This window comes from Protopterus annectens, chromosome 7.part0 (genome assembly GCF_019279795.1).
Source record: "Protopterus annectens isolate FY-2018-M chromosome 7.part0, PAN1.0, whole genome shotgun sequence".
NCBI lineage: Eukaryota > Metazoa > Chordata > Ceratodontiformes > Protopteridae > Protopterus > Protopterus annectens.
In genome coordinates this window covers 928,704,959-928,732,754 of record NC_056739.1, presented here as the reverse complement: position 1 = coordinate 928,732,754, position 27,796 = coordinate 928,704,959, and the positions used below count along the sequence as shown (strand labels likewise).

At 40.6% G+C, this 27,796-nt stretch overlaps 1 protein-coding gene across 1 annotated transcript in view; it reads right to left on the bottom strand.

The window, feature by feature from the left end:
- PTPRG (protein tyrosine phosphatase receptor type G) overlaps positions 1–27,796 on the bottom strand; it is a 3,415,981-nt gene that overhangs the window by 521,256 nt on the left and 2,866,929 nt on the right. The window contains exons 13-14 of the mRNA XM_044077514.1: positions 24,354–24,403; positions 20,138–20,885 (exon numbers count right to left, since the gene is read on the bottom strand). Coding sequence (XP_043933449.1) covers positions 20,138–20,885; positions 24,354–24,403 — 798 coding nt within the window. The remainder of the gene's footprint in view (positions 1–20,137; positions 20,886–24,353; positions 24,404–27,796) is intronic.

Below are 27,796 nucleotides of genomic sequence, written 5' to 3'. Positions count from 1 at the left end.
TGGGTACTGCATTCCATTTTTTAGCAATAACATTTGAATTGAGGAATGCCCTGGCTGTTGCTGGTATTAGTTATTTCTAGGAGGAATTTCTTACAGGGGTGGAGGACCCTATTACTAGAGTAGGGATGAAAAAAATTTTGTAGTGCCAAGATTTTCAGGGTGGTACAAAATCTTGTGGGCTAGTATGAGTTGGTTGTAAACGACAAGATGAGGAAGTTCAAGCCAGTTAAGCTGTTTAAGGGCTAAGCAGTGGTGTGATCTATATGCGGTTTCAGTGTACACCTAGCAATTTTATTGTAGCAGACATCAAGTTTTGTTATATCTGATTTGCTAAGACTGGTGAGGAGTGGGGAGGCATACAGAAGTATAGAGATGAGATGAGATGTGATGTGTACGTGCTACAGGGACATTGGTATTTTCGTGAGAAACTGTTTATTTCTGTAGAGAACACCCAATTTTTATGTTAAGGGAGATATGTATATCGAACTTTATGCAGCAGTCAATCTCAACTCCCAGTAGTTTGGTGAGAGTGACAGGTGAGACAGTTGTTTTATTACTGGAAATTATGTTAAATGTGAGATTGGAGGATGTATGTTGTGTGTGGAGAATGATCATGAGTTTTGTTTTATTGGGATTCGGTATTAGTTATGAGTTGGCAAGCCAAGCTTCAGAGAGAAAGGAGGCTTGGGTTTGCAGCTGTAGTTCTTGGAGGGAAGAGGAAGCACATATTCGTGTGGAGGTATGAGGGTTGTTCATGAAGACCGAGAACAGTAGGGGTCCAAGTGGGAAGCCTTGGGGGACTCCTAGTGTGACTTGCAATAGGGGAGAGAGTTCTTACCGCCACGGAACGGTTTGCTGTTGGCCTGTTAAATAACTCTGGAACCAGCCAATGGATGGATTGCTAAGCTTTAGTTCTGAAAGAACTTTAATAAGCTTAGAGTGACTGACCACGTCAAAGGCCTTCGAAACATCAAAAAAGGTAGCGGATAAGAATTTGTTTCTATGGTGATTTACTGTGTGAGTGAATGACATAAGAGCTGTAGTAGCCCTATGAGTGTTTACGTAGTCCATGATTTGTGTGTGTATACACCTCTCTAAGATTTTGGAAAGGGGTGAAAGTATAGCAATAGGCCAACAGTTGGTTAGTTCTTTACAGTTACCCCCTTTATGGAGTGGAATAATGTGAGAAATTTTCCATATCTCGGGGACATCATGTTCAGATATGGAGCAGTTCATAAGAATGGCAACTGGATATGCAAATGCATCAGCAGCAATTTTCAGAAATTTGGCTGGAAGTTTATCTGTGGCTAATGCAGTGGGCTTACGTTTTCTGATAGTATTAATAGAGAAAGGTTGAAAGGTAAACCCGTTTTTATTACTAGGAAATCTGAGTGGTTCACTGGTGGAGGGAGAGATCTAAGATTTAGACAGGACTAGAATGGATTCGGTAAAATATTTATTGAATTTGGGGGGGCTGTAATTTCTGAAGTATCAGTAGTGGCTGGAGAAGGGGTACTAGGTAGCTGTCCAAAACCTTTTAGGGGCATTTTAATGCTTAATTTGTACATTGCGGTACCAGTTAGTTTTGCCTAATCTGATCATTTTCTTTTTTTTGTTTCCAAGATCTACGCATGTTTGCTTGCCAACATGTGATCCAGTTTTGTGCCAATGAGTCCACGCTTTGCTCTGGTTTTAAGCAGAGATCTGGTCTCTTTGCTCAGCCAAGGGTGAAAAGTTGGATTTAATTCTAATGGTTCTGGGAGTAGCATGGGACCTTAAAATGTCTAAGAAGGTGGAGATGAAGTACATAACAGCTTAATCGAGTTTGAGAAGCTTGACAGGATTCCAGCTATATACCTTTAAAGTTGAAATGAAGTTACGGGATGACTTTTTTTTTTTATTATTTCTTATTAGCTGGTAAGTGGTGGGTTTCTCTAGACATGTACTATGTCTTATTACAAATGTTGGGAGGTGGTCACTCAGGCTGTCTGGGATGGCATGACAGATCTGGTCTGGCCTGTTAGTCATGATCCAGTCGAGGACTGACTGGCTCTTAGTTGCTTTATTAGTTCTTGTTGGGGAGTGGATGACTTGGGAGAATCCATGGGGGCTGATATGGTTAGTGGGATTAGCGGAATTACAAGTTAGCCAGTCTATGTTGAACTCCCATAAGATACTGCTTTCATGTGGAACTGATTCTGAGCCCCAGTCAAGTAGGTTCTCAAGGGTGGGTAAGTTGCTGCCGGGTGGGAAGTAACATCTGATTATATTGATACATTTTCTGGGATTAAATTTTAGCCTTGTAAGGACAGTTTCAGCCTTACCAAAGGTGGGGGGTAGATATATCCAATGTTTTAACATTAAGATGATTTATAAATAATATAGCAACACCACCTCCTTTTTTATTTTTTCGGTTAATGAACAGTATATTGTAGCCTGGTGCCAGAATTTGATTATTAGAGATGTTGGGTTTTAGCCATGTTTGACTTAGAAGTACTAAGTCTGGAGAGTACAGGGAGAGACTGGCGTGAATATCATGGATTTTCTTTGATATGCTTCTTGCATTAATGTTTATTACTAGCAGGTTAGTAGCTACTCTGGGGGTTGGAGTATGGTATGAGGAGGGTGTTGATTAGATATGTTGATATTAGAGTTTGATGGGCCATGATTAGGTTGTATACCTCCACTAAGACACAGTCTGGCTGCTACATGTACTATGTATTTTTTTTTTTAGTTTAGTTATGTACTTATCATATTGTGTGGATAGCCTGTGGAGTGATGGGAAGGTAGGGTAGGTAGTAGGGTATGGTGATAGGTAGGTATATGTAAGATAAAAGGGTTGATGAGGTGTCTGAATGATGTAGTTTTACAGTGTGAATGGCAGTGGTAACATGATAGGGTGTCGATTCAGTTAGGATGTTATGATACAAGGTAGGATGTGTGATTAATATTAGAAGTGTTAGTGTAATAGGGTGATGTAGGATCATGGTTATTAATGCTGAAGAAATACTGTGGGTAATAGAATGATTAAATGCTTACTAAATAGAATGATTAAAGGCTTATTAACTATCTAGCAGTGGGTTGAGTTAAAGTGAAGGAGAGGTTGACGTGTATGTAAAAGGGTTACAGAGGGAGTGGAGCAGTGATGTAATGATGGAGTAATCTGATTTGCACATGTGCTAATGTGGGAGTGATAGGCAGTATAAGTCTGGGAAAAGCTGGAGTGGGTGGGTATGGCAGCGAGTGAGCACAAGTGTAGCGAGGGATAACAGAGTGGGCAGACCCTACATGGAATAAATGCGACCAAGAAAAACAATCAGTGAATGAGCTACAGCAAGCTGGATTTAGGGGAGTTGCACTTCTTTATGTAAAACCCAAGATAAAGTGTTAGGTATATAACTTTTTCAGTTCAGGTCTACAGATATACAACTTTATACAGTTCAAGTCCCCAGGAGACACTTGTATTAAAAACACACACACGGACTTTACTGCTGGGCAAGGGATGTTGCAGGTATATTAGGTAGAGAGAGAATAGTAAGGAAGGATAGTTACCAGTAATCAAAGTGGAACACCTGAAGTCATAAAATCATACACCAATAAGTCCAAAAAACTCCAGTTGTTGTCCAAGATCAATGAAGGCCACCTCCAATGTATATCTTACACTTTTATTGTACAAAAACGCACACTAACACCATAAAATACACTTCTCCAATGGACTTAGCACTTTCATTTCCTAACCCGGAAACATCATTAGTGTCAGCTTTCTCATCCCACCTTACCAGCACTAAGTCCGCTGGAGAAGTGTATTTCATGGTGTCAGTGTGCGTTTTGTACAACAAAAGTATAAGATATACATTGGAGGTGGCCTTCAAGGAAGGATAGTTCCTATAGTGTGCACCTGTAGTCCCTTGCAGAGTGCTTGTTTAGTTATAAGCAAAGTGGATCATTACATGACTGGGAAAAAAGAACAGTATCTATTAACATAGAGAACAGTTGTTTAATAATCCTCAGAGGCACCTATAGGCACGTATGGAGATATGTCTTCCTTTCCTTCCTGATCTACCCTTAAACACGAATTGGGTCAGGTCCAGTATTTGTAGGTTTTCTATGCCATTATTTATCAGGTCCATGCTTATTCGTTCTATGGCCTTACATATAAGATTAGTCAAACTTATGGGTCTCTAATTTCCCAGGTCAGTAGATGGTCCCCCATTACGTAGAGGGATGACTGTTGCTGTCCTCCATGCAATCAGGACAAAGCCAGTCTAGAGGCCATAGGTAAACAGAGATCCTAATGGGTCTGATAAGTCCTGATTTAAGCTATTTAAGAGGCAACACAGTATTTTGTTAGGCCCCACTGAAGCAGTGTTTTTAGCTTTACAGTGCACAGTGAAAACCTATTTCTTGATAACTGACAGTGGTGAAGGTTATTTCTTGGGGGAGACCTGGGGATGATGGTGAAGTGAAATTTGAGCTGAATTTGTTGGCCAGCAGATTTGCTACATCTTCTGGCTAAGTATAGGTGATGCTATCCTATCTATAACTAATTCAGCACATTGTTGACTGCAGACATAACTGAAAAATGCCTTACGGTTATCCTTACTTTTGGAGGGTATTTTTACCTCAGAGTCTGCTTTCAGAGACTTTACTAGTTGCCTGATTCACTTATTTAGTCTAATGAGGGACATTCTGCTTTGTTGTGCACATTTCCTCTTACTTCTCAACAGGATTTCTCTTTCTTTTGTTGTACAACCTATTAATACCAGGGGTCCAGCAGGGTGGCTTATTTTTTGCTGTTTAACCTAGGTTTATTTTGGTCTTGTTGTTTGTATACAGTTGTTTATATGGTTGTACAGGGCTTTTGTGTATACCTCTGCATATGTTTCTGCATTTTCTGGATTTGGGGAAGCTTAGAAACTAGCTACGTCATCCTTTAAATGGTAGTAATTTAGCCTACAGAAGTTCTTAAAATTTGAGGTGTTATGTGGGGAGGCTAGTTTTACCTTTATTTCTAAAGACAACATTGTAATCTGAGTTTACCAGTGAGGTTATACCAGATCCAGGATACAAGATCCCCTAGGGGGAGAGCAAACTAGCTGTGAATTCAAATGTCATGGAGCAAAGTCAAGAAATCTTTAGTCCTGCATATCAGTGGTCATGTATGCCTCCCAATTAATGGAAGAACAGTTAAAGTCAACCATGGAGAGACAGATATGTGTCTCAGAGGATCCACATGTTCTGGAACAGGCTCCTCATCAATGTGAAGCAGAGTCCATCCCTAACCCTATTTAAGCATAACCTTGAACAAAGGATGGAAAAATCAGAAATTCACCCAGAGTCTGTCCCCCATGTCTCTAATAAACAGAGGCAGTCAGTAAAGCCCAAACTAAAATCACCCCCAAATTACCTCCAGCAACTTTCTACCATACTCCCTTCTAATAAATGTCCATGATACACAGGGACATAAATGGTTTGGAAGTGCATGGCTAGGCATATAAAGGCCCTGGAGGCAGTTACTTTAGTATATAACAATGAACCTATGACTAAGGTGTTGAGTAGTAATCCCCTGGCCTACAGCCAATTAAGGGCAATTTTTTAATGTGGGCAGTCCCAGTCTGAGGTCTGCAAGAATGCAGACAAGTACTCAGGCCAGTGGGATGACAGTGGGACTTGGTAAAAAGCAGTAGTTAAGAATGACATGTAGATCTATATGTGGGGACTGGAAGAACTAAAACACTCCTAAAAGCTGACTAGATGACAACCATTAAAATATGCTGTTCTCATCATGGCACTCACTCGACTCAAGTTATTAAAAACTGAGGCAATCTTACTTCAGAGAGGAGAGTCTGCCATGGAGTGATACAGAGTGATGGTTGGATGATGTGAAATGGAAGACTGAATGCCTTGATGGCCAGTAGATAAGCAGTGGGGACAAAAAGCAAGATTCACAGACTTGGTTTAATGTGGCTTAAGAGTTGGTGTTGGGACTAGGACTAAGATTAACAGACTTGGTTAGGCATGGCTTAAGGGGGGTCTATATTAAATCATCGAATGCTTAGAAAAGCGAATGATGATTTATCGACCCCATGTAAGCGAAAGCTTAGAAAAAGGGAAAAAAACGCTGTTCCAAAAAAAAAAAAAACACTTAAAACATAAAGTGCCTCCCACACCCTCCCCCTACTTAAATATGCCAACTCCGAGATCGCATTACAGTGACGAAAACGACAAAGTAACGAACGCAGCCAAGTGATTTCTTTCCCAGGGAAAGAATTTGCTTATATGCCGCTTCGTCATTTTGCCTTTTCGTCTTTTCAAGTTCAACCAAGATGCATTCAAAAGAATGCATCTTCGGTCATCTAATAGGAACTCCTTAAGGGATGGCAAGGGGAGTAGGACTTAGATTAACAAAGTTGGTTAAGTATGTTTTAAGCACTGATTATTGGACTAGGACTAAAATTAAAAGACTTGGTCAAGCATGACTTAAGGATTGGTGATGGGAGTAGGACAAAGATTAATAGACTTGGTTAAGCATTGCTTAAGGGTTGGTGATAGGGCTAGGACTAAGATTAACAGACGTAGTTAAGCAAGGTTTAGGAGTTCATGATAGAACTATGGGACTAGAACTAATATTAACAGAGTAGGTTAAGCATGGCTTAAGTGTTGATGATGGCACTAGAACTAAGACTCACAGAAAAGAAATGACGTAAGGGTTTATTTTATTTTTTATTTATTTAGCATTTGCTTACTAGGATAGTCTGACTCTGATGACTTGTATACCCCTTTTTTGTGAAGCCCTGGGAAGAAAAAGCTCCATACAAAAGCACAGCATAATTACACAACGTTATGTCGAACATAGTGTGCAATACATATGACAACTTTATAAATACTATTCATTATATCAAACCAAACTGTTAAAGTAATTGTGAACTTGCTCATTATATGTCATAAAGTCATTTCAAGAAATAGTACAGGAAGACCAGAAATAAGTTACAACTAAACAAGTATAAAAGTATTTAAGCAACTACTTGTATGACATTGGAGCAAGTTGTTAAAATACCAAGTCAAGTAAATTAATGTGCTATTAACATGAAAGGAAAAAAAAAAGGTTATAGATGTACGGAAGAGAATGTTGAAGTGCAGACCAGTATTTAAAGTTCAGTAGGACAAGAACAGAATCTTTATAATGGGTAACAGTTAAACTTAGGAGAAAAACAGGAGAGAGGAAGGAGCAGGAGTGTTGTGATTGTCTTATTCCAAAACACAACCTTTTTAAAAACAGTAAAATGCTTCAATGATTGGTTAGCTCGCAATCACTATGCCACACCCACAAATTATGTAAATACATGCTTACAACCACAGAGAGGGCATTGACCCCTCTGGCTCTTGTAATGTCTGTCAGTTTGTTCACAGTACTTTGAAAAAACAAAATGGGAAATATTTTGCTGCTATTCACCAATTCTCACACAATGCAAAAATTGTAGTACATGCCCTGACACGTTCCTGCAATTTACTTTACTCACAACAAATTTTAATTTAAGACTTCAAGAAAATCTCAGGGCATTACTAATAATACCAATAAAAGTTATGTTACTGTCCATTTTAATGAAGTATGTAAGGGAAACAACAGCATAGCAGATTCCACAATGTTATAACAAAATGAATGTGAAATATAGACAAGGACAGTACACATATGTGGGTGTGACTGTGTATGTACATGTAAGTGCTTATTTATACATCATCACTGACACTTTTTCCCATTTTTTTTCTACAAGAGGTCACGTCAAATCCCACCTCTCTAGATTCTAACCATTCTCCAATTTATTCTCTAGTCATATGAGATGTGCCTCTCTCTATACTGCTATGTGTGGTTTTAAGTGTCATTAACTCAACCAACATCTTGATCATATCTGCTCTGACTTCATCTGATGCTTCCCCTGACTTCATTTTCCTTAGTGCTGTGTTTTATAATACATTATACAACGACTCAGACCAACCAGCATGCCTGTTGTAAATCCCAGACTTTCTTCTGTTAATATATGCTATGCAAATTTTACTTTTCTTTAATTGTAAAACAAAAAACAGAGACTTCAAAAGAACGAGAGAGATGGGACAGAGAAAAATACAAGGACAATCAGGTACATTACTGCAAAACTACAGCAACAAACCTCATTATCCTTATATTTTTTATGTCATGCATCTCCTGAACGCTTGAAATCTCCAGATTTCATGTTTTTTTTTAGAACAAATAAAACAATAAGCAATGGAGATCTTCCTTTCTCTGTTGGTTCCTTTACACAGCACTGATGTACTGGGTAAGCATGGGACCACAAGTCCCATAAGTATGCGCAGAGGAAAAAACGCACTAGAGCACCAGGGCACCATTATACAAGGACATTATTTAAGAAAAGTTCATTGGTTCTTAAATGTCATTGCATAAATAGCAATAACCCATGGCTGGGTGTGGGTAATGCTGATTTGTCACAGTTGGCTATACTTGGTCACTTGAGCTTCGCCCTCTTGAACAAACCACACAACCATGGGTAAAAATCCAGCATTACCCATACCCAGCCATGGGTTATTCCTATAATAGAATATGATATATTACATTATATTATTATATTATAATATCTATATCTGTGTGTGTGTGTGTGTATATGGTTCCACTGCTAACCATCGAAATGTCAAACCATCGAAGGTCTGATCATCGAGACCAGAACATCGAATTTTGAAACATGGAAGGTTACAAGTACAACCAAAAAAAAAGAAAAAAAGAAAAATTAATTTTAACAATTGTATGCAGGGGGGCTTTGCCCCCTTGCGCCCCCACACACCCCCTACTTTAATATTCCATCTCCAAGACTACACTACAGTGGAGTAAAGGGAAATCTCCTGTTTAGCTCTATATGCAGAAGCGCTGAACGGGAGATTTTCTGTACCCTATCTGTAGTGCCATCACACAGATAGCACATAGACACACACAGTATGCAGGGCACCTTGGTGCCCTGCAAAAACACAAACATTCTCCCACATACACTTACCTTTTTCGCCTTCAAACCTTCAATGTTTTAAAACTCGATGTTCTGGTCTCGATGGTCTGAACTTCGATGTTTTAAACGTTCGATGGTTTGAAGGGGAACTATATATATATATATATATATAAAAAAAACCACACACATGTACATTACTGAAGTGTGATGCATTGAAATCAGTGGGTTTAAATGTTGATTGTAAGTGCAAGCTTTAAATTACACCAGTTAATGATTTAAATGTATTTTTAGGAATATTTTATTTTGTTTCATGAAGGCAGGAATGAGGAACAAAGAGTTCTGATATATGTGGAAATTGAGATAATTTTTCTATTGAATTAATCATTTAAATGCTGTATTTCGAGTAAATATCAAACATATATCAACTGTGTAATAAATAAAACTACTTCTGATTTTGTAACTTTGGTTTCAACCTGCACTATTCCTAACAGCAGCAAAATGGTAAATTATTGGAAGATCTTAGAGTAAAACACCTGTTTCCAAATACAGCATCAATGCGCATGTGTGCACATTTACATAAATATATAGTCCTTTATAGAATGGAATACATAACAGCAAGTTCTGGAACGAACACGTCTCTAGATTTGAGGTTTTACACTTTAGTAAGCCATCAGAATTTGAACATATTAAGCACAATAACAGTGTAACACATGTCCTTAAATAGTGGGTGGGTGTGTGTATTTGAATTAGCCTTTCTCTGTGGAAATACATGTGCTTTATCTCAATGCACAAATGATGTTTATTGGAATGGCAACACCTTGTAACTGCAATCTCCTGTGACTAGAACAAAAGGGAAAGAAACAGAGTAAACCACAAAAGTTACTGTAATGCCATTAGAGTATTTTTCACCCCCCCTCCCCCACCACATATTTACTAACTCTGAAACCTCAGTTCCACAGAGTAAGACACATACTCTGGCATATGGCAAACTAACTTTGTACACATTTTTGCCTGTTCAGTCCTGCTATTCTGAACACTACAATTGTTGTCCCCGGACTTTTGAAAGGGATCCTCAGGTGCAGAACTTCACTTCATACTGACATTTAAGACTAAATAGCAGTACATAAAGGACACACAAATCATCTTTCCTATTTTCTTGCTTTCCAGTCATACATGAAAACTCTGTTAATTTCTGTCTGTGTAAGAGTGCAATAAAGTTACAAACATATAAAACACTCTACATAGGATCATAGGAGGTTACTAGGCTAATGGCCTTTGGGCCCTTACAAGCCTAGCCAAGAGTTTATCACCAAAAAGAAATCTCAGTCAGCACCTGTCACCCCTGTCAGTGAGGGACACAGGTGGAAACCTGGGACAAATTTGTGGTTTCCCATCCACTCATCAAGATTGCGCTTGAAGAGGGTCAGCGAGGTGCTCTGTCTGACGTGTATGGGAAAGTCTATTCCAGAAATGGGGCAGCCTCTGGGAGATAAAAATTCTCTTCAGCAGGTTTTGTTGAGGTCGCATATTAGGATTCAGGCTTTTTGAGTGGGTAGTGCGTGAACCGTTAGACTTATGGATATGGAGCATCTCTAGTAGAGCAGGGTCTGAGATTGCCTTGTACGCGAGACACAGATCAACCCTGAGCAACCTGTATGATACAGAGTACAGTGATAGTGATTTGAGCCTGTCTTCTTAGGACACGTGTTGGGGGCCATGGATTCTCTTTGTAAGGCATTTCAGTGGCCTTTCCAGTTGATACAGATGTTTGGAGAGGTACACTCCAAAAGTAGAGTTGTGTACACTTACCATAAATGTAGATGTTCAAGTGTATTCACTGTTGCAGTCATTACATTTGGGTAATCTGCTTGCAGTAGCTCTCAGTTGGCCTGATTAACAAAGTCTTGGGTCCTGCATCAGCTGCTGTCCCTTCTTCCATGACATCAGGTTGTCAGGGGTATAAAACATGCAGCAGATGCCATTACATCAGTTTTTCTTGCCTCAGATGTCAGATGCCCCCCTAATGGAAAGCAATTAAATCTATAATACAAAGATATAAAAGCAAATACACTAAAAAGCTTTTTGAGCATAGTAAGTGAGAGTAGCAGTATAGCCAAAAGAAGAAAAGGGGGCTGGAGGGAGGGTAACCAGGACTGCAAGAGTAAATACACTCGAACATCTACATTTATGGTAAGTGTACACAATTGTACTGCGTTCTTCGTGTTTCACTGTTGCATGCAGTCATTACATTTGGGTAGATTCCCAAAGCTAGGTTTGGGAGGAGGAATTTAAATAGAATTAGGACCAGCTATAATGCCCTGCAAGACTGCAGTGGCAAAACCAGCTCTGGATTTAGAGAAAATTGGCAAATGATAATGCTTGATGAAGGTATGTACAGAACTCCAGGTAGCAGTTTCTAGGATGTCCCTTGTAGGGACGCCCCTGAGAAAGGTTGTAGAGGTAGACATAGCATGGTTGAATGGGGTCTGATGCCCTGTGGGATAGGTTTTCCATGGTGCTTATAGCAGAAATGAATGCAGTCGCCTATCCATTTTGAAATGGTTTGCTTTGAAATAGCTTTCCCCTCTGTCCCTGCAGCAAATGCCACCAGCAGTTGTTCAGTTTTCCTTAGAGGATTGGTCCTGTCCAAGTAGAATCTAAGTTGTCTGTGCACATCTAAGGAGTACAGTACCCATTCCCCTTTGTTCTGTGGGTTAGGAAAGAAGGTAGGCAAATGAATGGACTGATTAAGAGCCACACTGGATACCACCTTGGCCATGAAAGAGGGACTGGTTCTAAGGGACACCCTGTCCGCATGAAAGATGATGAAAGGCTCCACTGCCATAAGGGCCTGTAACTCAGATACCCTTCTTGCAAAAGTGATTGCTAAAAGGAAAGCTGTTTTCCAGGAAAGGAATTTTAATTCTGCAGTAGCAGCTGGCACAAAAGGAGGACGAGTGAATTTCTCCAAGACAAAGTTATGGTCCCAGGCTGGAGTTGGAACTCTCCTACATGGCCTTAAATTTTTGGCCCCTCTGAGGAACTGCTTGAGCAGTGGATGAGAGAAGAGGGGAGGCTCTGTGCTATAATGAACTGAAATGGCTGAGGCAGGAATCTTGATGGAGGGAAAGGACAAGCCCTTATGAAGCCTCTCAGTCAAATATTGTAGAATCTGAGGTAAACTGGGCACTGCTGCGCTTATCCCTTGAGATTGTTTCCAGGTACAAAATCTTTTCCATTTTGCAGCATGAGATTTTCTAGTACTAGGCCTTCTAGCCTCTAAAATGATATCCATCACTGATTTACTGAGGGATGGTAAAGGAGAGATTAGGTAATTAGCCAGGCTGCTAGGTTCAAGGTTTGCAGATGAGGGTGCAGAATCTTATTCTCCTGCTGAGACAACAGGGAAGGAGTCTGTGGCAGGTGCCATGGGCCCAAGCATGACACACTGCGCAGGAGGGGGTACGAGTGTTGGCGTGGCCAGTCTGGTGCAATTAAAATCGTCCTTGACTTGTCCTGTTTGATCTTTATTAGTACCTTGGAGAGCAGAGGCAGAGGAGGAAAGGCATAAACTGATAGGTTTTTCCAGCTGAAGGGTAGAGCATCCACTTTCCAAGCTAGTTTGTGGGGAATCCTTGTGCAAAATTTTTCCAGTTGATGGTTCTGGTGGGAGGCAAACAGGTCTATATCTGGGCTCCCCCATTTGCTTGTCACCATGTTGAAAATGCTTGGTTCCAGTTTCCACTCGTGTGGGTCCATGAGGTTTCTGCTTAGTCCATCTGCCAGTGTATTTAGTTTTCCTGGCAGGAATTGAGCTTGTAGATTCACTTGGTAGCTCAATGCTGTGTTTCACAATGCCATGGCTAGTCTGCAGAGGGGATAAGAGTGTGTACCCCCCTGCTTGCTTATGTACCACATGACCGTGGTGTTGTCCGTCTTTACCATTAGTTGTCTTGGAAGAATGTGGTCCTTGAAGGCTGTCAGAGCATTCTGTACAGTTAACATTTCCTTTTGATTTATGTGTAGATGCATTTGACTTGGGTTCCATTTGTCCTGAATGCACTTCCCTGCCAGGTGAGCCCCCCATGCATAGTCTGATGCATCTGTTGTTAAGGTTTGGGCGGCAGGGGGTAGTGTGAATGGTAGTCCCTTGTTTTGGTGGCAGGCCTCTGCCCACCAAAGGAACTCTAGGCGTAGGCAAGGTATGATAGGAATCACAGCTTCTAGATCCTGTGAATGTTGACACCATAGGTTTTTGAGATACCATTGCAGTTTCCTCATATGCAGTCTTGCATATGGAATTAGAAGAATGCAGGAGGCCATGAACCCCAAGGCTTGCAGTATTTGCCTTGCAGATAACTGGTTTTTGTGGCCACTTGTTTGAAGTAGGTTGTCAAATGAATCCGTTTCTCTGGCATGAGGAAAGCCATCTGGGAAGTTGTTTTCAAGCTTGCTCCCAGGAATATAATTTGTTGACAGGGTACCAGGTGTGATTTTGTTTCGTTTATGGTGTACCCGAGACAAGTCAGTACTCTATGAACAAAGGCCAGATGATTCAAAAGTAGGTCTTGGCTTTCTGCCTGAATTAGACAATCGTCCAGGTATGGATATATTTGAATACTTATTTGCCTGCAAAATGCAATGACTGGAGCTAGGCACTTTGTGAATACCCTTGGCGCAGTAGATAAGCCAAAGGGCAGTGCAGAGAACTGATGGTGCATGTAGCCTGCTTTGAAGTGTAGGTATCTTCTGCAAGACTCCCTAATAGGGATGTGCAGGTATGCTTCTTTTAAGCCTAGTGTTGCCAACCATGCATCTTTGCCTAGCATAGGAAGCAGCTGGTGAAGAGTCAGCATCTTGAATTTTGGAATCACCAGAAAGGTATTTAGAGTAGAAAGGTCCAGGATAGGATGCCTTATATTGCCTTTTCTGGGTACCAGAAAAAGTCTCAAATAGAAACCGTGTCCCTTTTCCTCTTCTGGTACCAACTGAAGAGCCCCCATGCTTAAGAGAGACAGTACTTGATTTTGGACCTCTGCCAACTGATTTGAGGGTAAATCTGGCCACCCACTTGGTGTTGGTAAGGTGTGGAAGTGAAAGCCGTATCCTCGGGACACTATACTTAAAACCCATTTGTCCTGGGTAATGAGTTCCCAGTTTTTGGCCTGCAGACCAATCTTTCCACCTAAAGGGGCATCCAGTTGGGAAGTGCTTGGAAGTTTTAAAAGCAAGTCATTGAGACAGTTTTCCATAGGGGTGAGTCTTACTACTCCCTGATTTGGGTGTGGTAACCCCCACTGCTTAGTCATGTGTGTCCCCTGGGTCTGAAACCTGGGGTTTCTGCTATGTCTGGGTTTGGCTTGAGAAGACCTGGAAGGGGCTGGAAAGGACCAATTCTTAGAGGGCCATTGCCTACTAAATCTAGGAGGCTGAACTTGTAAGAAATCTTTTACAGTTTGTATAGACTTAGCTTTATCTTCCACCTTTTTAAGAACTTTCTCAGCCTTGTTGCCAAACAGGCGATCTTGATTTAAGGAAGCATCCAACAATTTAGCTTTAACATGATCAGTCAAAGACGGCTCCTTAAGCCAAGCATGCCTGTTGAGCACCGACGCAGTACAGCAGCCCTGCAAGAGGCCTCTAATGAATCAAATTCACATTGCAAAGTGTTTTCCAACCTGTTCAGCAGAATGCATTAAATCCTTTAATTCTTTATTTTCTGCACAGTCAGGAATTAACATCATTTTCTGTTTAAGCAATCCAGTAACATGTTGCTGATACTTTAACATATGAAACTGGCAGTTTAAAGTCGTAATGACCAAGGTTGCAGAAGTGTAAACCTTCTTACCCCATCTATCCAGCGCTCTGGAGTCTCTATCAGAAGGTGTAGGATTTTTAGCAGTAGAAGCCTAATGCCCTTGAGTCCCTGTGAAATAGTCTCTGGATCCGCAATAGGATTTTTAAAAAGGAACTTACGTGAATAAGGAACCCTGTAATATCTGTCAGGTTTTCTGGGAGCAGAAGGCAGAGAATCAGGGGCCAAACTAGATTCCGAAAAAGCATCATCAACAATGTCTAGTACAGGAGGAATAGCTAAAGACCTACACTGAGGCAGGAGTAAGAAATCCCTAAGCCTCTTTTTTGAATCAGAAAAATCCTGGCTTTCCCAGTGGAAATGCTCCCTTAAGTATGTAAAGTTTCCCCAAAGGAAAAATCCTCTGAATAGGAAGCACAGGGAATGGAGTCCTCTGCATCAGAATCCTCATAAGTAGATAAGGGCAAATCCAGATCATCAGAAGAATCAGAAAAATCAGAATTCTGGTCAGAAGATTCATAAACAACTTCAGTTCTAGGTCTCTTAGAAAGGGGGAGGTTGGTTTCCCCTGATTAGAGTTACAAGATCTTCAGCCATTCTTATAATTTTTTAATCTACATTCTTATAATTTGTTTTATAGGCATAGAGGCCTGAGCATGTGGCCTGGGCATTGTTTTTTAGGCATGGTTCGAGATTTAGGCCTAAATGAAGAAGGAGGCATCTGTTTAATATGCAAGTTCGTAGGCCTGAATACACCCTCAGAAGCCAGTGCCTGCACAGTGGTCCAGACCCATCCAAGGTAGAGACATCCACGGGTTCCATAGTTGAAGCATCTCGCGGCATACTGGACTCCGAATGGGTCTCAGTAGAAGCCTGCGAATCAGAAGTAGTGAGTATCGGGGCTGCGAACGAACTGGCGACTGGCTTAGGAGAAGCGTCGTCGGCAGTTTTGGACCTCGGCGGCCTGTCTCTGTCTTTATCTTTGTGATTTTTTGAAATCCCGGTAGTCGGATGACTAACTGACGACATTTCTGGACACTTAAACCGAGAACCAAAATATTTAGAGGCAAAAATATACCGTCGAAGGATAGTGTGCTGATTAAATGAATCACAAAACCAACAGCAAGGTAAGTTGTGGTCAGGGCCTAGGCAAGGAATACAGTACGAATGAAAATCTTTGAGTATTTGCTTTCCACAAGTAATGCAATTATTAACTTTTACTGACACTGGTAAGGAACAAGAAAAAGTTTCCATAAGTAATGCAATTATTAACTTTTACTGACACTGGTAAGGAACAAGAAAAAGTTTCCCCAATGGGGTACTTATCTTTAGTTGAAGAATTCAGCTCTGAAACTCGAAAACGAAAATTTCAGGAGTCGGCCGACTGGCACTTGCGAACTGCTTCTGCTTCAGGCACCGTACGGCAAGAAAGACTGATGTAATGGTGTCAGCTGCATGTTTTATACCCGATGACCTGATGTCATGGAAGAAGGGACAGCAACCGACGCAGGACCCAAGACTTTGTTAATCAGGCTGACTGAGGGCTACTGCAAGCAGATAACCCAAACGTAATGACTGGAACAGTGAAACACGAAGAACATTGGGCTGTTACACTCAATTATTGTTCTAATGAAGGAGTACAGAGAGGGAATAACATCCTTTTTTCTGGATGCAATCTCTTTACTTATGAGATGAAACAAGTAATAAGCTTTTCTGACCATTGCCTCTATATGATGGTCGAATGTGAGGTTATCAACCTGAATGCCCTGGTCTCTCACCACAAGTTGTGTGCTTAGGGGGTTGCTGTTGATGTGGTAGGGGTCATGTTTCTGACAAATGGTATGATGATACAGTTTTTTGCATTTAGCTTGAGGCAATGACTTTGGCACCAGTCATTAGTTGCTGTGAGACCCTCTTGCAGTATGTTAACATCATTTGGGCAGTCAATGACAGCACTTAACTTACACTTGGTCAGCCACAGGCCTTTTGTCTTTGCCTGGACCTCTGAGAAATAGATGCCAAACAGTAGGGGTCCCAGGACAGATCCCTGGGGAACTCCACTAGTGACAGGTCTGCTATAGGAGGTTGAGGTGCCTATTTAGACTCTGAGGGTCCTGTCAATGAGCCAGTTGGCCACCCACCAGATGAGAGAGGGATTTACGCCAAGTTGTGTTAGCTTTTCGGTGATGCCCGAGTGGGGGATTGTGTCAAAGGCCTTGGTCAAGTCAAGGTAAGCTGTATGCACTGACTTTCCCTCCACCAGGGTCTTGGTGACAGTCTCAAAGAAGCCAACCAGATTCAACAGGCAAGTTCTGCCTTTGATGAATCTGAAGTGTGTGGAGTCAAGTGCTTGGAGACTGCCTATGTCCTTGTTTATGGTATCCATAATAATACGCTCCATGGCTTTACAGATCAGACTTGTCAAGCTAATGGGGCAACCATTTCCAGGGTCAGTAGTGGCACTACCTTTGTGCAAGGGGATGAAATGGCAGTTCTCCACTCTGCTGGAATGATACCTGTACTTAGGCTGTGGTTGAATAGTGTGCTCAATGGCAAAGCCAGTTCTTGCTTGAGATGGTGCAGAATACATCCTGGGATGCTATCAGGTCCCACGGAAGCGGTGTACTTTGCCTTGGATAGGGCCAGCAACACTTGATCTACTGAGGTGTGGGATAAGTATCGAGGATGTCTAAAGGGCCTTTGGGGGGACAGGGGGGTGAAGTTTGTGCTGAACATATCTGTTGGCAAACTGGCTAAGTCAACAGGATCAGTGTAAGTGATACTGTTAAGTACTAATTCGGAACAAACCTGGGCTTTGTCACGGAGGTTCTGGATGTGACTGAAGACTTTATGGTTCCCTTTGTTTTAGAGGCTAGTTTTGATTTATAAATGGCCTTGAAGGTTTTCACTAGTGATGTAATTTGCTTGTTGAGGTTAAGGAGGGAGTTTTTCTAATTTGGAATGTGTTCCTTTTTACCCTTGGACAACAGTTTTTTCCTTTTGTTGTAAAGCCTGTTGCTACAGGATGTCCACCAAACAAGTTTGTGTTTCCTTGAGGAGCAGGTTTTAGTTCTATTGGGTATGGCTGAGTCCATGCAGTTGTAGAGATGCTTGTGTACTGAATTTGTGTACTGTTCAGCATAGTTGTTTGCATCCACTGAGGGGGGTGGTGGTGTAAAGCTACAGATACCCTCCCTTAGGAGGTTGCAGTCAGTTTTTGAGAATTTTTTTGTCTTGATTATGGCTGGGGGGTTGGGTATGATAGAAACTTCGAATGAGACAGCCCAATGATCTGATCTCACCAAGGAAGAACATACTATGGGAGTGGTGCAACGGTCACCCATGTTGGTGAGAACCAAGTCCAGAATGTTATCTCCCCTTGTGGGGGATGAAATGAGCTGGTCAAGTGCATTAGAACTGATGAAGTCAAGGAACCGCTGAGAGAGTGCATTACTGCAAGAATAATTCACCCCATCTATGGTGGAGTAATTGAAGTCACCAAGGATCAGGGAGTTAGGGGATACCTTGATGGAGTTAAGTAGATTCAGGCAAGAGGACTGGGTGTCTTGAGTCATGGAGAAGGGGTCTACAGCTAGCTATAACATGGATGGCTGTCTTGCCAACTGTCAGTTGCTCCTGGAGTAGTTCCAATGCGTCATGCTGACAAACAAGTCTGGAGGTGTGCCTGTCCTTAATGAAGATAGACACTCCACCACCCTCAGTCTTCCTGACCTCATTTTGGGATCAGAATGTGTGGAATGAGATATAGCCTGGTAAGGCAGGGGTGCTCTCTGCAGCTCTAAACCATGTTTCCATGACCGCACAGACATCGACATCTTCCAGTGCAAGGAGAGCCTCCAGTGAGTCCATTGTCAGGTTAAGGCTCTTAGTGTTAAGCAGCACGACCTTGAATTTGCTTTTTGACAGAGCTTTTATGTTGGAAGGTTTGTCTTTGGGACACTGCCTAAAAAAGGCACAATGGGGGAGGCGAGAGCCTTGGCCAGGATCCAGAAACCCAGTGGCGACAGGTGAAGGCCATCTCTGGCAAAGCATCGAGACATGCTGACCATGTCATCCCAGGCAACAGATACTGGGATCCCCTTGGAATGACACCAGAAACTAAGCCAATTGTTGAAGTCAAATTATTTTTGTTGGTATTATGGTATCATACTTGGTGAAGGAAGGATGCTACTTAGGGCAAGGGTCATACCTGCCTGGAACACATACTCAGAGTTCAATCATGTCTCTCTTCAAATAGTCCAGGGAGGTACATCTCAATCATTCACACCAACATGGACAATGACAATTAAATAATCTATCTTAAACCTACTTTGGTTAATAAAGCCACATTAAATTAATGATTGGTACAATTTCAAAAATATAGTTGTTTAAATAAAATTATTTTTAACAAGTTTTTTTATTTTTATACATCATTTTATTTTAAGATGTGTTTAAATTTATTATTGTAATTAATTAGTCTGTGATATCTTTAAGTGTATGTATAAATTGGTAGTAAAGGAAATGAGTGATGATTCTGATGAAATCCCAGGTCACGGGAAGAAAGCGCTCAGTCCGTTGTTTTTTATGGTTTTGTCTACATTAAAGTGGATTTTATCGTTTGGTTGCTGCTTACTGTTGTTTGGTTTATACAAAGAAGAAATCTTTGAAGTTTCCTGACTGCTGGCAGTGTGTGTTTTTTGTTTTTAGTTTTGGTCGGCACTGGTTGCTCCATTTTTACATTTATTTAATGACAGAGTCATACTTGTACCTGTTGTGGAGAAACTTATGTGCATGTGTGATGTGACAGATTCTGGCACCAGACAGACAACTGACCGTGACCTTCTCCTTGTCGAGCATGGTGAGAGGGATGTCGGTGTGTCTCGCAACTGAGAATGGATTGGAAGGAGTGACCAAAATCAGATTTACAGCAGGAGCGGGCAATTCCAAAGTCACCAAGTTTAAGACTACAAAACACTTGAGAGAGAGGGTGATAAAAACAAACAGTGCAGACAAGAAAGGACAGAAACAATAAAGCAAACACATAAATACAGTACAGTGCAAATTGAGTTGCAAAAAAGTGTGCTTATCACTTTGGTATATCAGATGGTAATAGAATCCAACACAGCCCTGCTATATCTTCTCTCTCCCCCTCTCCAGACAGTCTCTGAAAAGAATGTGCAACATCTTAAATGACTTGCCCCATGCCTTTCTAGAATATACCAACACTTTCCTTCAGACCTTGACAAATTTGTTAAATCATAAAAGCAGGAAAAATATTGACTTTATACAGTCATGTGCATTGTCTGTAGCTGTAAATTAAAAAGGTATTACTAACCTGTGTTAATGGCAGACTTTTTATTCTTGTTATTCACAGTGTCTGGCAAAAAGGCAGATGTCTCATACATCTCCCCTGGAGTATACACAAGATGTGTAAATGTTGATGGAAACTCTAAGGAAGTAACTGTTTTAGTTTGTAAAGTACTGTTTATTTCAACATCTGAAATGTCTATACTAGTGCCATTAGGAGGGCTAGGTTCTTTCTGATCATTTTCTACATCAACAGTTACATTTGGAGAAGGTGTGACTAAACCAGATTCTGTTTTATTTTGTGTGTCTTCAGATTCAGTTGTGGTACCCTTCTCTTTGTCCTTTGTACTTTCCTCCTCATCTTCTCCTCCTTCCTCATCATGTTCAGTTTTGTTGTCTTTACTTTCACCTTTCTCACCTTGATCGTCTCCATTACTTTTTGTGACGGCAGAGTCGCTTTCTGAGCCTGCAGACGACAAAGGTTCTGTTGTAGGAATGACAGGACGTACTGACTGTCTACTGGTTGCAGAAGCAGCAGGAAGGCGGGTAGGCCATCCTGTAGTAGGAAAAGAAGAAATACCACCACCGCTAAAACCAAGGCCTGCCAGTAATGTGCTGGTCACCACAGATGCCACAGTTGCTTGGCTGCCACTAGAAGATGGGCCAATTCCAGTTGCCATGGAAACAAAGGAGAAAGGAAGGCCAGAAGAAGTCCAAGTAGAAGACCCAGAGCTGATGGGCGCCATGTCAGCTGGAGAAGCAGGAGAGGCAGTAGGCTTGAGGGAGGCACCAGGGGGAGCAGAAGGAGGAAAAACAGCAGAAAGAGCGTGAGTTGGGTTACCTGACATGCTACCTTGATTCTGTTCTCCTTTTGTTTGTCCATTTCCAGTTACTTCACTCTCCTCACCATTCTGTTTAAACAAGATAAATACATTTATATCTGCTCTGCGAAAACATTATATACTGTTGACTATTGCTTCAAAAACTTTACAAACAGAAGATAAAGTAAAAGCACTTATACAACAAGTATGATGACGCAGAAGCAATGCACTTGACATGCCTTTAGGGCACAGCAGTGCGCTTGCTATTCCCCTATACTGACGTACAAGACACATACACATAGCTACTGAAACTGCAGGACAGTTTCTAATGCATTTTTTAGTGACATGACAATGAGGTTCACCAGCTTAGTTTTACATACTAAAAAATGCGTTTCAAAAACATGGCAAATGCTGCCATGAAAAGCATATTCAACTCATAAACACCTTAAATGCAGTAAGGCTACGTGCAAACACAACATAAAAACATACACTATATAATGTACATGAGTGATTAAATTCAACGTGCATTTAACTTTGCAGATCATAAAACCAATGTTTTGAATGAGTGAAAAAAAGACAAAACATTTTGGGACCACAAAAAATACTTTCTACAATGACAGAAATAGCTAGAAGGGATGTGCCTCTATTAGAACTTTCAGTTAATATGACACCCACCGGCGAGCCACTGGGCCAATCAACATTAGAAGAGTCACATATGCGATGCAAGAACTTTCTGCATATTAATAATGATATGATGTTATGTCAGGTGATAAACTGACATGTTCCAAACTGGTAAAATGTAGCAGAACACCTCTGCAGAAAGTGCAGAACGTCACATCATGCTGACATTTAAGGCTAATATATAACAAGATGCACAAATGGCAGTTCATAAAGGACACACAAATAATGTTTCTTATTTTCTTGGCAACATTTATGTCTTGGTTGGCTGAGTCCAACCTACCTTTGTGGGCTGCTCTCACCCTGCCATTTCTGTGCAGCACTTTGTTTTCTTACTTGTTTACAAAGTTGGCAGAATGCATTAAATTCTGCATCGTAGCCCAGCCATCAGGAGAGGTCTCCCAGCCTGTCAGTTACGTGTTAATATTCCAAGCGGATGAATAAATACTTGGGTGGGCAGAAACAGGACAGACTACAAAGCAAAAAACATCTCTTGGCCACTGATAGCCTTTGGAAAAACAGCTGGCAACCAGTAATGTAAGTTAGTTGTCACACTGCACTGGTATGTAGAACACAAATATTGAATATACAGTACAAAAGCTTGTAATCTAAGAATCAGCAACTTGAATACCCACAGTTCAGCAAAATTTTAAATGCTAGCCAACATTTTCATCAGTTCAATCCAAACGTACCTAGTAACTCAGTCCTCTCCTACCTACAAAACTAGGCAAAACATACATCCTTCACTCCCTGCTCCCAGTACAGACCGCCATGCTTTTAACGAGCAACAGTTAAACACCTCTTACACTAACATTACCTCTGAGAGGCATGCAGTAAATGTGTGCCACTTGGCCATTAGCAGCATGCTTCCAGAAACCACACTCAATCCAAAACTTGAACATTCACTAAGAGTGTAGCAACTCAATTCACATAATTGATAGAAATGAAACAACGGCTACAGTGATATTCTTAGTAAAAAGAGCATCTCATAAAATGCTCTGCCAACACAAAGGTATTACCCATCAGTGTTCAGTACTGTCAGTCAGGCTCTTGTTGAAAAGTGAAAATATTTTACATTCCAAGACAGAAACTATTTTTGTTACATAACCAAACATGGTATTTCTGTTACTTCATTCACTACTGCTGTAAACAGTGGTATCAGGAGTTGTTTAATGTAGCCTACACTAAGGCAAGGTTCTACTGCCAGTCTGCGATGCAATTTAGCAGTGAGGGTCATCAAAGGGCAGCCCAATGAGATGGAGGAGCTGCCCCTTGGCTACTTTCTGACCAGAGAACGGGCTGTACCAGCATTACATTCAGACCTATCTTTAATGGAGGCTGAAGGTAGGACTTAGGAGGAATATCAACACTGAAGACAGACACCGGTGCATCTGTCTTGAAATATTAGCATCATCTGAAGCCATTGCATGTACTTGCTCCTTAAAAAAAAACACGAGTGACACGGCACTAAACTTGAACCATTTGGTGTCCACTTAGTGAAAGACTTGTTGTCAATGAATGCATCACTACCAACTGTACACACGGCAGAATGGTACCACCATTGGCATCCCTTTAGTGGCTCTGTATTATCACTCTCTGGGGAGGATAGAACATTCTAAGGCACCTTATCAAGTTACCACTAACTTCAGCTGCAGAGCTGGGTTTGAGGATTTGTGTATCCCTGTCCTGGGCTGTCAGTGAACTTCTAGTCAAGGGTATCGCCCTGAAACAAGACAAAGTTGAAAATCCAGCTACTATCACTACATTTTATTAAAGCAGTACTATTAGTTAAGAGGGAATGTCCATGTCTGCCTGAGTTCTGTACTGCCTTTATGTCTAACATTTCACTTGTAAATTCTCTTGTTAGATGTATAGTGCTCTGTTCCTTTGATAATTAACACATGCATAATTTCCTACACTGCCAGGGAAAACATGGCAGTTCACATATGTTCAGCTTTCCAACTGTCAGTTTTGTAATCTGGCCAATATCTGACAGACAAATGAAAGGCCTGCAAACTCCAATAATTCATAAGAAAACAACGTGAATGCAGTAAAATAAATGTAATCTTAATAAAATGCAAAAAATTAGACACATGTAGTGCTCTTGTCTAATGGACTGTAAAAAAAAAAAAAACAGTATTTTGTGTAACTAGGGCTGCTTGCTTTAAATGTGGGGAACCATTTTTTCTCTGTAAAAAGTGATTAGCTGTCATATCTTTCACAGCATGCAGCATTTTCCCATTTGTGTAGAAAAGCTAATCAACAAACTCAGTAAGACTACACAAAGCTCTTAACGATGGAACAGTTTCACAATGTTTTTTTGCTAATGGTGCATATAAATGGATCACATGCAACTCAAAGTATTCCCCTCCTTACAGCTGACCATTCCGAAAAAAATGACAAATCTCATTGCAAATGTTAATGCAATTCAGAGTGTATCTACATCTATTCTCCAGTCTTCATTCCCATATCTTACTACTTTACAAGCTAAAATTGAACCAATACATTTCTTTAATGCATACCATTTTATGCATCGTGTGTGGTGCTGGTTATTACACTGCTACTTCAACTGTAAAATTAAATTTCTATTGACTCTAGTTTCTAGTAATTTGCCATAAACATGGTAGATATTAACAGCATATCTGGGGAAACGAGGTCAAAAGACTTGCTTGTAGAGCTTTAGCGCCATCTGCTGTACAGAATCAGAAATTATCAACATGGTTACAGAAACCATCAGAAACTTACCATTCCTGTTTTCACAATCCTGGTGCCTTCAAATATGCGAGTGGTGTTAGCTGAAAATCAAAAAAATATTAATGTTAATGATGCAAATGTAAAGCCAGCAAAATATAATTACAAACTTATTTGAATATTTATTTTATTGATTGGCCTGGACAGCCTTACTGTTTCAGCAGAAGCCCAAGGAGAGCAGTCAGCTCCACTAAATATAATGAAAAATTAGCATGACCATACAAGTACATATGCAAATAGAAGGGACCTAAGAAATATGACAAATAGGAATGCTAGCAAGGCTAAGCTGTCCTAGCCACATATAAACTTGTAAAACAGCTGGTAATATGACAGGGGCACAGGAAAATAATTTTCTTGGGTGGCAAAAGCCAGGGTACCTTTTTGGCTAGGCTTGTATAGGCCCCAGGGCCGATAACCTAGTACCTACCTATGAACCTATATAAATGCATTCAGAAGAGACATAACTTATTAAATACAGAGTATGTGTACTGTGCCGTGCATGTCATTTTACTTAATATACCAACTTTCAAGGTCATGCCAACTTGGGGAAGGAGGAAAAAAAATCACATTAATTGAAAATTTCAACCAAATGAATGACTTCCTTCAATAAAATATACAGGAAACTCAACAGTGACAGACACACACACACACACATATATCTATCTATCTATATGTGTGTGTATATATATATATATATATATATATATATATATATATATATATATATATATATATGTGCGTGTGTGTGTGTGTGTGTGTGTGTATGTATACATGTATTAAATGTTACAAGTTTTCACAAATATGTCCTGCAACATCTCAGCCTATAACATAAAAAAAATGGAAAAGAAAAAAACAGTTATGTTGCCAAAAATAAAAGATTTTTAAGGCACATGATATTTTAATTAAATGCATGCATTTTGAAGACAAACAGTAAAATTCAAGATGGAGTGCAATTCAGATCTGAAATGTTTAATACTGCCAGTTTTCATTACTGCAGTTACAAAAAAAAAAAAAAGTTGCTACGCAAGTGAGTCTCTTTGATAAAATGGAGTCCAGATAACAGGGTATTTGCACTTTAAGAAAGTTCAGGTCTAAGAAGTGCAATCTAGCAGGCAAAGCAGTACATAGTATATGGGAGTACTGGCCATTGCTTATATGACAGGTTGGGGAAATCTGTTTTGCAAAAAATGTCATCCGACATGAGTATACACAATCTAGAAGTCTGCAAATATTATGTTGTACATATAGTATTTTAATGACTTCAGGTGATGCCCGAATAAGCAAGGTTTCCAGCTATCCCTGCTATGGATTCTGGGTTGCATGATGCTGGTTATAACAAACAGCTTTAAATGAGTCATACTTAGTTCATTGTTACGGAACTACATAACTTTCTTTCAGTTTTAATGCTATTCTTTAAGATGACTTCTTGATTGATTGAGCAAAAACAGTCTGGGATGATTTCCTTTGGACCTCTGCAACTGGAGAATTTCAAAACTCATATCCATTACATACCTGTTAGGTCTGGTAAACAGCTTATGAAACTGGATTAGCAACCCCCCAGAAAAAGTCTGAAAATTATTAAATATTTTATAGCACAACTCTCCCCACGTCTCCTACACTGGCTTGTGCTATGCAAAAATTCTAGTGGTGGCAAACTGCAACTCGTGAATATCAGACCTCCAATATTGCTAAATGTCACAAATTTGCAAAAGGGGCTTATACCTATTTGTCACATAAAATGGAACAGCAGAGCAGAAAGCAAAATGCTTTTCCATTCCATAATACAAAAATTATTCTGGATTCCTAGCTAGAGAAGCCAAAGTAGAGCTAGAGCCAGAGCCAGATGGCATTCAGCCAAAAGTTGTGGCCCACAGCTGCTCAGTGGCCCCTTTCACTGTTTCATGGACAGGTTGGAGTAAGGAGTGTAGCTGGACTAACTCCCTGTAGCCGTGTTATGCCGCTACCCTGCACACTGCCAGATTAGCATAAATAGTCACAAAAATCCAGTAATACACACAGCAGATCCGTAATGCTGCGTTATCTATTCGTCACATCTGAAGTGGTGAGTTAAGGTCACATGTGGTCATGCAAGAGTACCTAGAGATCTGAATTATAGTGAAGCGCTTTCCAAAGTTGCTCCTGAGGTCAGTGGTAGCTTCTGTCTCATGCCAGCTGCAACAACTGGTCAATGCAATATTTGTTGTATTTAAGACTAACACAGACCTATACTATAATGTCTTTGAGAAAGAAAACCTCTAATACTTTGTCTCATTCATGTTGTCATTCTCTGATCATCCGTGTAATGCAGCTCATGGTTGGTTGCAGCCACAGACTATGCCAATTCTCGGTGGGAGCAGTACATATGAAGTAATGCTGTATAAGGCACCAGTCCATTGAAGGATACACATCAACATACAAACACATAGCCTCACTCAACGTATGCCAAATAGACAATATAGAAGACCGCCAATATATGTATGCAGAGTCTTTTGGATGTGGGAGGAAATTCCATCTAGGATAAACCCAAAGAAAGGAGGTACAGAATCAAGCTGGAAAACCAAGCAGTGTGTGACGGTAATGATATTTAATGTGCTGCTGCTACTACTTGATTCATGTCTGGTACAAAAATCAGATTTACTATTTAGCACTACTGTTTTTGATCATGTGCATGTCTGCGGCAACTAAAATGAACTAGCATGCAGTAAGCAATGAATCCATCCAGGATGGCATAGCTACAAAACCAGTTCAGAATATAAAATTCAACATGAGTCACAAGCGGTCTTACTGATTTAAGATAAAAAAGTAGTAAAGCAGACTCAAAAAAATATAAAATGAATGGGCAGCGTTTACATCAAGGAATGGGACAAACTCAAAAGAAAAGGGGAAAACAGACTGAAATTTTACTACTTAAAAGCAACACTGCTTTAAATTTCAGACAGGACTTCTCAAATACAGCAATATAAAATCAATGTTCATGTTAGCTTAGCACTTTCCTAATGACAGGTACTATGTATTTCATAATGAGTGGGATGACAACCCAAAAACACAGCTATACCTTGAACACCCACGGCTACCCAGAGAATCAAGAAGTGGTAAAACGTTTATCACTGTAAACTTGCAATGGCTAAGAAACTTGTTTTTTGTTTTTCCTTGGATTGACACACAAACTGCACCATTTGTGGACCTGGGGAATGTGCCCTGGATTTAGTGTGCAGAATCTGGACCCTGGGACTGTGTCCTGGATTTAGTGTGCAGAATCTGGACCCCGGGACTGTGCCCTGGATTTAGTGTGCAGAATCTGGACCCCGGGACTGTGCCCTGGATTTAGTGTGTAGAATCTGGACCCCGGGACTGTGCCCTAGATTTAGTGTGCAGAATCTGGACCCTGGGAATGTGGCCTGGATTTAGTGTACAGAAGCATATGATTCACATTCTTG